Source organism: Aptenodytes patagonicus, chromosome 1 (assembly GCF_965638725.1).
Source record: "Aptenodytes patagonicus chromosome 1, bAptPat1.pri.cur, whole genome shotgun sequence".
In the NCBI taxonomy this organism is placed as follows: Eukaryota; Metazoa; Chordata; class Aves; order Sphenisciformes; family Spheniscidae; genus Aptenodytes; species Aptenodytes patagonicus.
In genome coordinates this window covers 201,849,423-201,865,649 of record NC_134949.1, presented here as the reverse complement: position 1 = coordinate 201,865,649, position 16,227 = coordinate 201,849,423, and the positions used below count along the sequence as shown (strand labels likewise).

General features: G+C 41.9%; 1 protein-coding gene across 2 annotated transcripts in view; it reads right to left on the bottom strand.

Annotated features, from left to right (window-relative positions):
* STARD13 (StAR related lipid transfer domain containing 13) overlaps window positions 1-16,227 on the bottom strand; it is a 300,044-nt gene that overhangs the window by 220,929 nt on the left and 62,888 nt on the right. For both annotated transcript variants that reach the window (XM_076364265.1, XM_076364266.1), the window contains exon 3: window positions 1,412-1,558. In XM_076364265.1, coding sequence (XP_076220380.1) covers window positions 1,412-1,558 — 147 coding nt within the window. The remainder of the gene's footprint in view (window positions 1-1,411; window positions 1,559-16,227) is intronic.

The following is a 16,227-nucleotide window of genomic DNA, read 5'->3' as shown; positions in this document are numbered from 1 at the left end:
GACATTTGAAAACATTGTCTATTTGGATTTTTCTGCTCTCTACATGCTACATGCCCTTCATTGAATGCTCCAGCAATGGATTTGAAGTCCAGTGTCCTATGATGTTCAAGTCACCATGGAAAAAGAATGATGCCTAACCAAACTATGGTTTTTGCCTTAGTAGAATAGGCACAGCCATAAAATCACAGATGTTTGGATCACTGGTTATCAAAACCAGACTGCCTCACAACGGGAAGTACTTAAACTCTGATGGCTTAGATTTCACTTTCAGGCAGAAAAGCAGACTACACTGCCACTGCATTTTGACAGAAGACATTGAGCAGTCTCCTACAAGAATACAGAACACTGTCCATTAATAGACAATTTAATGATGAAATTAATTCAGTTGGACAGACCCAGTTCTGACTTGCTGACATGTACAGTAAGAAAGAAATGAGAGACAGTCACGGCCGCTCTGTTACTAACACACTCTCTGCAGAATATGAAAACGCATACTGCAAAGCACAATACCGAGATGCAAGATTCTGAACATCCCACCTTGAGAGACATGAACATTTACACTGTGATCTGCACAGACATTTTCTTAAAGAATTTACTTTTACAGAATGAAGCAGCATCGAAACAGCAGCGATGGCAAAAGCATTCAAACAAGCTCACCTTTCAGGATTTCAAGCCAGCACTAACACTCAGAGCTGCAAATCCAAACAACTCTATCTTAAGAACTTACTTTAATCATAGCCTAAAGCAGAGAACAAACACTCCTACTTCTCACGCTGTTCACTCTCCAGTTACTTGCTTCTATAAGAAAAACTTGCTTACTCAAAAATTACTAAAATAGTATCATTGCTCCTTAATCCCATTTGACCTCAAAATAAAAGCTTGGGAAACTGCGTGTCATCAACTGATGACACCTGCCACCATAAAATATTCTTAACTACAGGAATGCAGCTCTAAATCAAATATTCAGGTAAAATAAAGAAACAAAAATATTAATTCAACTCTTAAAGAAGACACATAGTGTCTCTCTTGCTGTTATGTCTTTAAATAAATATAACTAGTGTAAATAGGCTAGCACTGGAACTTTAAATTAACAATATTCTATCCTGAAAAACTATTAAATGCAATCATCTGGATTCAAATTCCCCTCTAAAAAAGGTGTTTAATGATTTTAAGCCATACTGACAGAAAACTTACAAGTTTCATCCTATGACATTTCTGTTTATTTGGCTGTTAGTTGTCTAAGCAGTTCATGAGATTTCATTATTATTGAGTGAAAACTGTAACTTACTTCATCCTTGAACTTGAGCTCCTCAGCCTATCCAGAAACACAACCAGATCTGAAAACCATGGCTTGATGAGCATCTGATAACTAAACATTAGAAAACATATCATATGACACACACATTCTTACCAGTTGCTTGTGCCTTTTGGTAGAAGGAGTGCTGGAGGGAGAAGAGCCAGCACTCAGAGCCTCTTCAATATCTAAATTCAACTGTTCCAGTTTCTTCATAAGACATGACATAGAGTCTGACCATTCAGATCCTTTTTCTGGTTGGGTCTAAAAGAAATCAAACATACATGAAGTCTTAAAACTTTCAAGCTTTTTGTAACTTCAGGACTCTCATTTTTCTTCTAGCCCTCAAGGAAAAAGCTGACCAGCTCTTTCCTTGTCCTTGGGTAATTTTCTCCATTTAGAAAGCTTCAATTATCACTCCAATCCTGATGACACATATTCATAGCTGTTCTTCATACTCAAATCATCACACTCCACTTCTGTATATCTGAGTAGCTAACACTTCATCTTGGGTGAACCACTGCCAGCTCAAGCTAAGCACAACCAAGACCAAAACCAAAGCAACTTTAATGTCTCCTCCTCAAGTCACTTCCATTTCAGCATCTCTCCATTGATTGCTTGCTGTCAATAAGAACCAGAACATTGAAGGTCATCATGTGCATTATATTTTATTCCTTACTATAATTCCAGACTTCATCAAGTCTTGCAGCTTTCTTCTGCCCATCTGTTGGGAATACTTTATTGGTCTCAGACACTTAGTGTTTTCAGGGATGTATCTTCCCCTTTTATCCGAACTGCTTCAGTGTATAATGAAAACATTAATCCATTGTAGTGCAACTGCCAAAAATACTTTTCTTGTTCCTTAGTTTCCTCAAAGTCCTTTCCAGTGACTCCCCTTAAGCATCTTTCCATGGCAGTCCTTGTACATGCTGCTGCATTATGCCTCATTTTCCTCATTCAAATCACTTCTAAAGATTCACAAGAAAAAGTCACACTGACCTCCCTGTCATCATGGGGAGCTACAGCTCTGTCCTGAAGCTACTTCAGTTCTTTCATCTATCTTACTTTCACAAACAATACGTATCTTTGCATAAAGGATAATTTCATGGCAAACAATTCTAACAGACCGAGCATACAAACAGTAATAGTGCATTGCCATCCTGCCAAAATCCTAAGAGCATCATACCAACACTCCACGATACCTAGGGCAGCTAGATGAATATTGTTGTTATTCTTACCTGATAAATCTTTATGGTGATTTGTTTCCTTATGAGGGTTTCGCAAGTGGGACAGAGAGATAATTGTAATTTGCTCACTATCGTAGAAAAAAGCTTTAGGAATAGAATCCAGGAGGCTCACTCCAGTATTACACTGACATATATTTTTGCTAATGGAATTGCTCATCTTCACCACGGTAACTAAGAATAAGGCCCCAGATCGTCAGACATCTGGTCCCATATTACAAATCGAAGCATGCTCCCTTCACAGGGGCTAGTATTATCTTTGTAGGGGTTGTTTTGAAACACAGAAAATTAAATATCCAATCTTTGGTTTTCCAAATCTTTACTTGGAATTTCCCAAATTTTTATAACTTCCGAGTATTTTTCCTGAAATGCTGTTAAAAGTGCTAACCTGTATTTCAACTCTGTAGCTATTAAAATTATTTAAACAGACTCTTTGATTACTTCCCATTGTCTTCCCAAACATTTTAAAGTAAAATGTAGGAAGTACAGGATGTTCCACAGAAAGTGAGTATCAAAAGACATTCCTCATGTTGAATCCTTTCTGAATGAGATGATCTTACACAGGAAATGTGCATGTTGATAAATGTCTGTAACACTTTCTAGACAAAGTAAAGATTCTACACTTTCCTGTAGTTATGCTTCCTCGCGTACTGATCTTTCCAATACTAAAGAATGCTCAAAAAACCCAACAACAAGGAAAAAAACACATAACCCAACCCAAACTCCAGCAACAATGAATGTAGAAAGTCTGTCAAAATCTAAATTGAAGCTTCTATTTCTCAACACAGTTAAACTGTAATTTAAGAAAAAGGAGCTGTAAGAATGTGCTTTCTTGCAGATCAGTGGTAAACAATTCTGAGGCAACAATTACATAGGGAAATCAGTAAATGTGTTTGGTTTCAGTGAGCTATGCAAAAATTGTACTTGCCAGGTAACAAACATTGAAGGTTACATTAGAAGTTAGGATTTTTGAGTTCAATAAAAAGAAGGAGCGATTTACACAAGTGCAAACAGTCCATTTTCTGTTCCATGACAGAAAAGAGTATTTCAGGGGGCTGGAGGGGTGTCTCTAATTTAGCACTTTCAATAGAAAATGCAAAGATGAAAATTCATGAAGATTTTAAGAAAGGCTTCCAAATATTTCTCATGAAGACACTCCAAATGCATGTAATAATGCACATATATGATATAGTGTTACAGTAAAAAATACAGCTCTGTGCACTGGGAGGCATACTTTGCCTTTATCTCAATGAATATTTACCTGCTGGAGCAATACTTCCAGCATTCACCAGCACTCTGCAATACATCCGTATGAGCCAAACCCCCTTATTTTTATAAATATCTTGTTTTACTGTAACAGAACTCAAACCACAGTCATTCCTTAAAAATACTAGTCCTAAAGAGTTTCCCCAAACTATAACTCTCCTAGCTTTCTCCATTCAGTTCTGTCTTTTTTAGTTCAGTACGACTCTATATTGTGTCTATTAAGGGGATGAGGAAAAAGATGGGTTTTCATTATCCTTCAAGATAAAGCCAAATGGGCCTAGTTAACAAATGCCATTCACTAATTGGAAATTTGGAACAAATGCTGATTGGCTATGTATTTCAAAGGTTGCCTGAAATTCCTGCTGAACAGTAAAAACATGATGCTACTTACATTCAAAAAAATACAGCCTGCACAGTAGGACTTCTAACCAGAGAATAAATTCTGCCTAATCCATCATGAGGAACACAGCTCCCCAGTGTTCAGCCCTAGTAACTAGGTTGGACGCTATCAAAGTGCTCAGAAGAGCTGAGTATCAGTGTATCCTGCCCATAGCAACTGCAGAGGCAGTAGGGTCAGAGCATCTTTGGAAGCTTTTGTGTCTTGCCCTTCAGGAGGAAAAAAATCTCACTCTAAATTATCCAAGAATCATGGTCTGCTTTATTCATTGTTTTTCCCCTAAAAAGGTGTACAGGGAGAACACTCCTTTCCATATACTCTCAGGGTCTCCTTTCTTTGTTGGAGCCGCAGTCATTCAGCAATGCATAGGAATGCTGTTATCTTTTGAAGAACCTGAAAAGCTTGGAGACAGAAGTGCATTACAGGAACACTTTTTTATGTTACCTCGGAATACAGAATCATAGAATCATTTAGGTTGGAAAAGACCTCTAAGATCATCGAGTCCAACCATTAACCCAGCACTGCCAAGTCCACCACTAACCCATGTCCCTAAGCACCACGTCTACACGTCTTTTAAATACCTCCAGGGATGGTGACTCAACCGCGTCCCCGGGCAGCCTGTTCCAATGCTTGACAACTCTTTCGGTGAAGAAATTTTTCCTAATATCCAATATAAACTTCCCCTGGCACAGCTTGAGGCCGTTTTCTCTCATCCTATCCTAGACAGATGAGCAGTGGTAGAAAGTGAGACCAGAGAATCCCTTGTCAAACAAATCTTTCAAGGTGGAGCAACCTTGTCTATGAAGATTATGTCGTACATTAGGCAGAGAATGACATATTGTCCTTGAAAGTGAACTCCTTTGCCATATGGATTTCTCAAGTCCCATATACTCAGGTTAGACAAAAAAGAATAAAAATATCATAAAACAGAAGCATCATCCTCTGTGCTAAATACAAAATTAAGTGGTATGCACTTCCTTAAACTTAAAGCAGTTGCAAATGCAGCTATTATGCTTCAGATAGTTACTGTATATGAAGAAATAACCCAACTGTTTAATATTTACTAAGACACATTTAGCAATCAGCCAAACATAAAATTTAGTTCTAGGTCGCTACTTCCTACAGCAACCACAGCTTGTTTTAGAACAGCAAGCTTAATGTTTTTGTTACATGTACACATTCATATCCAGATTGTGTGTTCACTTACATAGCTGAAATTTCATTACTACCAATAACAAATTACAGAGGTAAAACAGGGCACAAGATTATGGTCCATCACCTAAACAATTAATTGCTCTTTCCTTAGATTGAGAAGTAAATACATTCCAGACATTCAACTATTTGTGCCTTTTGGACCAAAGGCTTCTGCACCCTGTTTTTCAGCTTTCAAGTGTTCTTCACTAATCTTATTCAGCAAAAACATCTGTGATAAAAGGCATATTTGTTTCAATGTTTTGCCCATGAAGCTTACTGCAATAGGCATAATAGCTGCCAGCAAATCTAAATTTAAACTGAAAGAATGTGGCAGAAATGAACAAGTCCATATAGAACACTCAGAGGTCAGGGTTAACCTCACTACCAGACCTCATCCTATACTGGAAGCAGAAAGGCTTCCAAGTGAAGGGTTATGAGAAAATTACACAACTCTAAATTTATCTGATAACTTGTGGCTTTCACTTCAGAAACTTTCAATAGGTCCAATTGTTCTGATAATTAACGTATTGCACAACTTCAAGTGATAAATTACTAACCTCCAAATCAAAAAATACCAATGCTATTTAACCACCCTCCCTAATATTAAATTGGTTTAGTTAAAATTCTCTCTGATGTACAGCCTAGATCTGCAAAGAATGATTTTGTGGAAATATTTCAAAGACCAAATATCATATTTTGCTCTTGCTGCACTGATGGGGCTCCTCCGTTCTCAAAAGCAGCTCTGTGTAAAAAAGGTCTCTCAGCCACTGGTGGCTTTGCCTACAGGGGCTGAAGGGGGAAGCCAGATTGGTTCCTTACACAAAATCCTTCCAAAAAAAAGTATTTAGAATACAAAGAACTCTTTTATTCTCAAAACAGATTTGTGTGTGCCTTCTATACTGAAGATAAAATATTTCAAAGGGAATTTTCCCTCATATCCCACTACAGCGTTGCTTAAATATTTACAGAGCTTTTAGATGGACAACTAACTTGTGGCACCTTCCTCCTGGAAAGCAGGTAAAGTAAACTCTGCAGTTAACAACCTTTCCACTTCTAAAAAATGTATTGCTATCCATCTGAAATGATCAAGGAAAGTCTCTTCAGTCTCTCAAGTCAGCAGGCAAAACCATGTGCATAGCTAGGTTGCTGGGAAAGAGGAAGCTCTTCAGGGACGTCGCATAAAATTCAGAGCAATCTGGATCCTTCTGATCCCCAAAACATGGAAGCATTCACCTAAGATGGGCTATTAGGATCCCAGCAGTTTTCCCAAAGAAAAGGTACAGAATACTAGTATGAAGATAGTGTTAATTTAATTGGTTTAAAAGGAAGTATCTTTTCCAGGATGAACCCTTTTCCGCCAAACCTAGGATATTTACACTTCTTAAATACATCTGTGTATGGAGCTTCGTTTTTCCTTCCTGTCCAGTCACTTTCTACTTTGTGCTTTCCTGCCTGAAGGCATGCTGCCCCAAGCTACTGATTTCTTCAAACAGCTTTTCAGAAGTGACACAAGCCGTAACTGTTATGAATCGGATGAAACCTTCTAAGTGTTTGATGCTCTAGAGCAAATTAAACTGATTTTTAAAGACACTTAAGGTTGTTTCTGGCTTTTCTCCATTTCCCCTCATAGTGCCACTACATAACTGACAACCTTCTTTCACTAAGCGTAACCGTGCATTTCTATAACTTACATGTTTGAGTTTTAGTAAACCCTTAGTTATGTCTTGGAGGATTAATACAGTACAATATAGAAAAATATTGTGGAAATGCTAACTTCAAGACATAGAACAATAAGGATATACACTTGGGTTTTTTTTATGATTAAAAGGTGCATAACATGGGAAAAAAGGGAACCCAAAGACATGGTACCATGAGAAAATAATGTAACACAACCCTTACCTCATTTCATGTATTTGACTTTTTGGCTTTTTAAAGGCAAACCCACACCAGCTCAGAAATAGACTCAACCCTTTTTATAACAGCTTTTAATCTCTCAGACAGTGAATTGGTAAATTTGGCCTTTAATTTGCAATCAACACATTGACCTTGCAGAGTGATAATGTCCATCGTGTAAAAGGAAAAAAATCCTGAAGTCTTGTCTCTCTCTCAAGCGTTCCTGCATCAATTCCTGAGGACTACTGCTCTAAGCTAGGCAGGACAGGAGCCTTGGTACCAATGGAGTCTTCCAAATATTAGTTTATGGAAATATTTCCCAGATGAAGAAGCCTGAGCTAATTTCTGGGACTGAAAGCCATAAGCTGTATCAGCATGGTGCTTCACCCAAGACCAGAGAGAGATTGGAAGGGGAAAAGAAAGGAATTTAGTTGAAGAAAAGGTGTGGGGCAAAATGCTTTGGAAAACAATTGCACACTATTGCTGAAGTTTTAAAGTGCAGTAGCCCATTGTTGCAGACAGCCTAGTATGAAAACCCTGTTGCAGGTTTGTTTTGTTTCTAGTAAAAGCAACTAGTTTCGTATTGGACTTCTCATTTCTAAAATGACAACTTAAAATGGCACATAGTTGGTTTTAACATCAAATTGTAATTTGGGTTTGCTCAAATGACTAAAAAAACCCTTTTTTATTTTCCCAGTTCACAATGTCTACAGCAACTCTCCACCTTCTAACAAATTATGATGTCAGGCAACACCGAATTTCACAAACAGGCTGTCTGACAAGGCTGTACTGCCAAGACACGCTACAGAACTGGCACCCGAATGGCCAGACAAGCTGTCTTAATTGACATCTGCTCCTATTTCAACACATGAATTATCCTCTTGGGTTATCCCATCTTCAGCTGCTTCAGAGTGGATGCCAACTCATCATTTATCTATTCTACTATTTCCTCCACCTTGTGAGGTGGAGGAAGTGAACTGTGCTTCTTGTATCCCAAACACCTGCTCTAAGCAGTAGTCAAATTCCTGATGCCGTCCGCTTGCATTCGGTTTGGCACCATCTGCAACAGTGCTTGTATCTGCACATCACAATTAGTCACCGTGAACGTCAAAACAGTTTACACACATAGGTTTTAAGATGCATTTAACTTCTACCTCACCAAAAATTACTAACTTCAAAATACCGTAACTCTTACCATGACTACCTTAAAAAATGTAACCAACCCGTGCCCGTTCACAGAAGGGTACCTTCCTGCAGTGTTTGCTGACTAAGCAATGGTGTGTTTCAGACTGGGTTTCACAAAAGCTGAGGGGTCTCATGCCACTAAACCCACAAAAAGTTACATACTGGAATAGGTAACTTACAGCTCCTTCTCCCCAGTGTGTTTAGCTGCACCTATAAACGATCTTTTAAGATTGGAATAAGACTTAATCTGTTCCCTTAAAAAAGGTTTATCTTTATAAAATGTTGTGGTTAGAACTATCCAGGATGTAGAATAGCTGGGCTCAGCTTCACCTTTGGCCTAACGCACTTTATATCAGCTCTCCCATCATTTTAAAAATCAGCAGGGAGAAGAAAAATAGTATCACTTTAGTACTAGGTACAAGTGTCTCTGCAGGAAATTCCTCCTCTCCTTCTTGCCAAAGAGGAAACAAGCGTGAAAATCTGCTTTACCAGTTGTGGCACCTACCTTGAGGCGAACAGATCAGAAAAGTTTTATGAGTTTTAGCCAGCAACTATGCTCTATGAAATATATAAGTACTTTGGTAAGACGAGGATATTGGTCTTCCTAGTCCCACAAACAGGACTTCATCCCCAGGCTACGCATTTGAGTTGCTTCCATACATGTAGTTTCTCTTATTTGTCCAACAAATTTTGAATTATTTTTGCACAGGCAAAGCTACAAGAGAACCTATGCCCATAAAAACTTACCATCAGAAATTCTTCTGGAAGGTAGAAAACAGGCTAATGTCTTTCAATCAGTTGAGAAAGCTGAATCCTTCTCTTTTGGGGAAGACAAACCACTAAATTATGGAAAATGGTAATACAGCACCTCTTTTTTTTATAAAGAAAGCAGCAGCCCCCATCGCATTTTGCGGAAACCTTCATCCTCAGGATATATACATAGGCTCTATGTCCACCAAAGTGACTCAGAGTAACCAGTCCCACCTACGTGCTGCCTCCCAGTCAAGGTTAGCCTCAAGATAAGCATCAAGCTCTTGGTCTTAGAATGAATTGTACAATTTTGACACACGCAGGAAAAAAACAAACAGGTGATCTTAAACTGAGAAAACAGCCCAGAAAATAACAAAACCCCCCTACCTTATCAATGCCTGGCTAGCCTAATAGCCAGGTCTCAGATAGCGGTCAGCAGCTGAGGCCGAAAGAAAGGGTATAAGAACTGGGCAATAATAACCACGTATTTCACACAGGATGCTCTCCCAGTTTTCAGTACCAAGTTGTACCACAACAGTGGCCATTAAGCAGCAAACTGAACAGGACTTTCATGTCAAGCAACCAAATTCTGCCCGTGTCCTAGATTCTTCTGAATTTGATCCAAATACTAAAAATTCAGTGCAGTTCTGGATGAATTCTCAGATCATAGCCAACAAAACCATGACAAGGGCAGCTCTTCAGTTATGACATTTTCACTTAGACGTGCACACTACAAAACACTGCAAGGTTCACTGCTCCATCTGAAACCTCCATCTTCTGTAAAACACGTGCATAGCCTGATGGAGGTCCAATAGAAGTAACACACTATTCTGAATTCTTCTGTGGTAACGTTTGAGGTCTAGAGATGGTCTAGTCTAAATACTAGACCACGATTGTAAATAAATACCCCAGTCTTCCAAGACATAAATACAAACCAGGTCATGTTGCATCTTAATACAATGAGTAGGGAGCAGGGAGAAAAAAAATTTCTTCTCCAAAGTGTGAACAACTGCTACCTTAGCAGTTTTAAATGCTAACAAGATTTAAAGCTCTAATGCTGTGCTTGCATACAGCCCACCCTTATACTATACTAGCAAAGGAAGAAAATCCTTACGCATACTTGCTTGTTCCTCACCAGATCCTTGTTCTTGTTCTTTTTCTGTTCTATGTGGAAATGAGAACATACTTCTCCTATACTTGAAGTGATTTTCATTTAGAAGAATGTCGGGGAGACACCCAAGTGGAGCGCACAGAGGCCTCCCCTGGCGCCATGACCTTGCTGGACACGAATGTGTGTATAGTAAACTTCACCCCTACTGGCTGCAAGAAAGGAAAATGAGTGTGACGGGTGGAAACTACACAGTCTTTGCTGTAGACTAGTAGTGAAAAGTAACATGAAGAAGAAAACAGTTACAGCAGATAAAAGGGATAGCGAGGATATAAAAAATGAGTTTGTGACTCATGTAACACTCAGGAGGTCCCAGACACAAACCCTGTAAAGGGTAAAGCAAACTTCGGGGAAAGGCCTTCAAAAGCCCTAGACAAAAAGCCACCAACAGGCTTATCTGCAGCATAAAGCACTGGAGCCTCAAGAGAGGAAGCACCAGTGCCTTACTCTTGCTGCTGGACCCAGAACAAAGCAAGCTGCGTGGTGTGCCCCCATTTGGAGCGGGAAACACTACCCCACCCTGAGCAACATGGGCCAACACGGCTGCCCTTCCCCACTCGCCAGTCGGGATGTAGCCACGGACAGCACGCAACTGTTAACAGGTCATCATCGGTCCGTCCTGTCTTTTACTTGTTATTACAACAGCTGAAATAGGGTTACGCTTAGTATTAATAAAACAGTAACTAAAATTGGCAAGGCGATAATCTTATTTAATACAGTAGTTGAATTAAGCACGGATTTGTCTACTTCCTCGGCACAGCACCAGCCACGCTAATGGGACAACTGTCAGAGCACACCTTGACGGAAGCTGGTGCTTGGTGTGTGGGCAAAGGGCATTAAAGGCACCGAGAGCTGCAAACCAATCCCTGCGTGCCCAGCGCCAGGGCTGCCCTGGCAATCCAACACACAAGTTGAGTCATTTTTCTAAATCAGTGAAGAACTCTGGAGCAGATTCTGAAGATTAAGATGGTAAAGGATAAAGACAGAGGTCTAGTAATACCTGGCAAATTTCTAAATGTAGATAAAGAACCTATCTTGACACTAAGTGCCAAAATACTTTTTTTAAAAAAAGTAAATCTCTGTGTAGGTAACTATAACTGTAACACTTTTTTCCTTAAAATACCAACATTCTTATGTACCTAATTTTCAGTTATTTTAAAAATTTATATATACAGTGAAAGAATATCCAAGAAAACTGGTAACAGAGATTGTCTCCATGTATTATGGAACTTCAGCTATTCACTATTTTCTGAGTAAGTCATACGGTGCTTCTTTGGTACCTACATTACATACAAAAAAGTAACTCACAAAACCACTATTGATAAATATGAAACTGGTAAAATGACTGCAATACTATCATTATATTTATGACAAACTACCCCCAAACAGCACTGCACAGGATAAAAAGGATACTCTTTCCAAGATTCACAAGGATTCACGGAGTTCTGTCAAATTTGACATTCCTCCCTGCCCAAAAGTTCTCGCAATCTACTATTGAGAAGAAATATTAACGTCAGCAATCCACTTCCAAACAGAAATCAGAAATTAATGGAGAAAATGAAGAGTGAAAGGCACCTTCTGGAATTAAAGAGTACCCAAGGACAAAGAAGAGAAAGCTTGGGAGAGGGGAGGATATTTTTGGTGGCTGATATATAGGTGGTGATGGGGAAAAGGATGGGACATGAATTATGACAAAACAAGAGAACAGCGGGTAATTGAAATAATGTAAACCTTCCACACCATATCCTGAACTGATTTTCATCAAGCTAACAATAAAGAGAGGGTATTAATCCCAGGCCCAGAAAAGTAATTAGGCATGATTCCCAGATCTTCACTGGAAGTTTGACACCTAAGTATCCAGGTTTAACTACTAAGCTTCGGTATCATTCAAAAATAAGTTAAATGCAATCTACGGATTTGCTGCAAGTTAAGTATTTATTGATATATTTAAATGCATTTTAAAAAATCCATGCCTCTTAACCGTTCCTGAAACTCTTGAAACTTTTAGAACAGCAGCAGTTCTATCGCTCATATTGCTATCATTACTCCAAAAACTTATGTAACATAAAAATCACGTGTTTTTCTTAAATAAATGCAACTATAATTGTTGAAACATCCCTACATTATTTCACATTACTTAGCATCATGGCAAGTTATGCTTATGTGTTAAACTAAAATAACAAAGAACATTTATGAAAAGTTAGTTTGTGTGTAACATGTACAAGAGCCTGGGCCAAGTTTCCCCATGTTATACCAATGTAATTCCACAAAAGTCCCAATATAACATGGACCTGCAAGTCTTGGAATGCCTGGGTATAACCATGCCAAATAAAAGGTGGCATGTGCTTTATGTTTATTTTGACAGGCACACTCGTAACATCACATCGGAATTAGAGCGAAACCTAATTTTGCAACAGCAGCTCTCGCAGCAGCAGAGAACCTCCCTGGGATTTTGGACACAAGACAGTAGAACCATCCAGTAAAAGGCACCACAAAGGCTTTTTCCTCCAAAAATCATACGGTGGAAAAAGAACAAAGAAAGTTTTTCTCCACTTCAATCTAAAAAGCAATGTGTTAACATTATGATCTCCAGGCCACCATATTTCACCCAGAACCCTCCAATATTCAGCCCCAAATAATGTTTAGCAGTAGCATATTTAAAAAAAAAACAAAACAAAACAGAAAAACCCCCAAAACCGGAAGTGTTGTTTTTTCCCATCCTTCACTTGGGGAAGCTTTATTTCACCAAAAATCACAAACCAGGTTGAGCTGTTTCCACACCCTCGTGCTCAAGGCCACAGCACGCCACCCGCACCGAGGCCGTGGTGGCACCGCTGGAGAGTACGAAGGGCAGCCCCGTCCTCACACCGCGCACGGCGCGGCGTGGCCCGGCCCCGGCCCCCGGGCCAAGGCAGAGGCCAGCCCGTCCCGCCGAGCGGGGCCGAGGGGAGGCGCCGAGGGGACGCGCCGGCAGGGCCCGCTTCCCCCGCTGCCGCCCTTCCCCCGGCAAGGGAGGGCGGGTTCAGGGCACATGTGGAAGCAGACGCGCCCCTTCCCGCCGCGGCGGCGGCTTCCTCGGCCATTTGGCACGAGCGGCCGTGAGGCAGCCGGCGACCGCCCTGCCCCCCCCTCCCCGCGCCCAGCCGCCATGCTCGGAGCGGCGCTGCCGCCCGGCCGCGGGGCAAGAAAAGGAGCAGCCCTGGCGGTGGCTGCGTGAGAGGAGCCGGCGCCTCCCTGAAGAGGGGGCGGAGGGGCGGCCGATGGGGCGCGGGCCCCGCTGAGCGCCTTCCCGCCCTGCCCGCCAACAATGGCCGCGGCGCGGCCGCCCGCGCGCGCCCAACGGCCCCCAGCCCGAGCCCGCCCTTTCCAGGAGCTCGCGCGCGCTGGGGGAGGGGAGGGAAGAGGGGAGGAGAGGGGCGGGGCCCCCGCCTCGGCCAGCGCCCCGAGGTGCGCGCGCAGCGCCGCCAGCTTCCTCTTTTCTTTCCGCTCCCCGCCCCTGCCGGAGCGCGCGCGCGCCGCTCTGACGTCACCGGCGGGCGGAGCCGGGAGGGGAGGGCGGGCGGCGGCCGCCGGCTCGCGGGGCGGCAGCGCCACCTGGCGGGCAGCGCTGCGCGGCGGCGCCCGCGGCCCGAGAGCGCCCCCTATCGTCCCCGGAGGGAAGGGCGCTCCCGCCGCGGGGGGGGAAGGGCTCGCCCCGCCGAGGGGCTCAGCGGCGGCTGGGTGGGCAGCTGGGAGATGCGGCTGCGCTGGGTGAAGGCCCTGGGAGCCAGCTCTGCCTTGCCCGTTGTCCCCTCCGCGCCCCGCCGGCCGTTGGCCGGGGGGCCGCCCCCACAGGCTCTCTGAGGAGAGCAGCCGTGCCGGCTGCGCTGCAGTCAACGGGGAGCCGTTCCTCCAGGGGGCGAGGCTGAGCACTAGAGCCGCCTCCCGCCGGCCCCGCGGGAGCGGTCGGGCCGTCCCCATTGTCTTCAGGGCCGCCGGGGGCCGCGGCCTCAACGCCTCTAGGGGCGGCTGTGAGGAGCCTCCGGGGTGCCCGGGCCGGGAGGGGGATGCCGAGCTGCCCCCTGCCTCGCTCCTTCCCCAGCAGCCTCCCCCGTGCTTTGTCTTGGCGTAAAAACCGTCACAACTGGGGCCGGCTTTGCTCCTTCATAAAATCACTCTTCCATAGGGCTGTGCCTCAGTTTCCCCAGTATGAAAGAGCACTTCAGCTGGGAAGACCTGCTTCATGCAGAGCTGAGCGTGCGGAGCCTACTACGGATGCCTTGCCTGCACACCTAAGCAGAGGTAGACAAGGCTTAAAAGTAATCTAAAGACAGATTTTCAGAAATATTTCTGCAACTGCACACACTGGTGGGAAGTCACTCCTTTTACGTTCAAAGCTACAGTTAATGCCATACAAGCATTGCACTTAAAAATGGCTAACTGCACGTCTAAATAGTTACATACACACATTTTTGAAAATTAAATCCGTAATGTTCTACACAATCTGCCCCTCTGTCATACCTGACAGATGTCACAATAAATTGCGCTGACTCAGTCAAGACTGATTCTGTTCAACCTCAGGAAAATAATTATGTCAAATCTGAGATCCGATTAAATTGTCTTGATTTCAATAGTCTTAATGAATAATAGGAAATTCATGGATAATGTCAGATAGTTATAAATGTAAAATTTACGAAAATTCCCAAAGCTAGGCAACACTGGATGTCAGAGGCACACGACTCTGAAATCATAGTTCTGTTTGAACCATTTGATTGTACCGCACTTTGCCTTGGGACAGTTGATTACTTTTGTTAGTGGTGAGACAGCCTGAGCTCAGCTCTGACATTTGAACACAAAAGGAGATTTCAGACAAGAGAGAAAATTCTTCAAACTCCTAGATTTCAGCACAGCTCAAGAGAAGAATGTCTAAAATTAAGCATTTCCGGAAGCATTTAAAATTTGCTTATTTGGTCTGACATATTAAAATGAGCCTGAGTGGGCAGATTTGGACAGTCTCATTTTTTGATCTTTCTGGTGATATGAAAAGGTTTTTCTTCAAAGTCCATTATATTTTGGGGCATGAAAGGGCAGGATATGGGGAGGGAGGAAGAACAGAAATCCTGGATGCTGGAAGCCAAAGTCAGGCTGTAATCACAGTTCCTTTAATTACCAAGAGTGAAGTCTGGCAAAGCACCAGATCCAGATGTGGAGGATCAGCCTCCCATCTTGACATCACGACACTCAGGAGAAACTGGCAGAGCAGAGAATCAAGGCTTTGAAGCCTGAATTTGAATCATGTTACAGTACAGCTCCTAGTGCCAGGGGAACTTAATTTTAATTGGGGTCCTTTGTCATTTGGTTCAGTACAAATGATAATAAATAAAACTCCAATTTCTATTCTTCTATAATAAATAAAACTCAAACATATTGCACCATATCAACCAAAATATTTAAAAATACCTTTTAAAAATCAGTTCTCTTAATTTTTCCTTCAGGATGGTCTAGTTTCATTTACTTTTTGTAATAGCCCTTTACTAAGTGTTCATTATTGAAATTTATAGTTTTAATTAAAATGCCAAATGTATTTTTTCCTCTGAGTTTCTTCCATTATATTTTAATGATAATTACATGTAAAGTAATTATACTTTAAGTAATTATTTCATATTTTCTCTCTCTCTTTTTTTTTTCTTGGTGTTTTGAGAGAACAAAGTCATACTGTTCTGCCTTGGTGCTTGCTCAACTGCTGTGACATTTCCCCCACAACTTTTGAGTATATTAGATAGTTTCAAGCCAGTTTGAAAGATGGGAAGAAATATCAGAGAGATCAAACTTCAAAGTTTAATCAAAATTTGTGGCT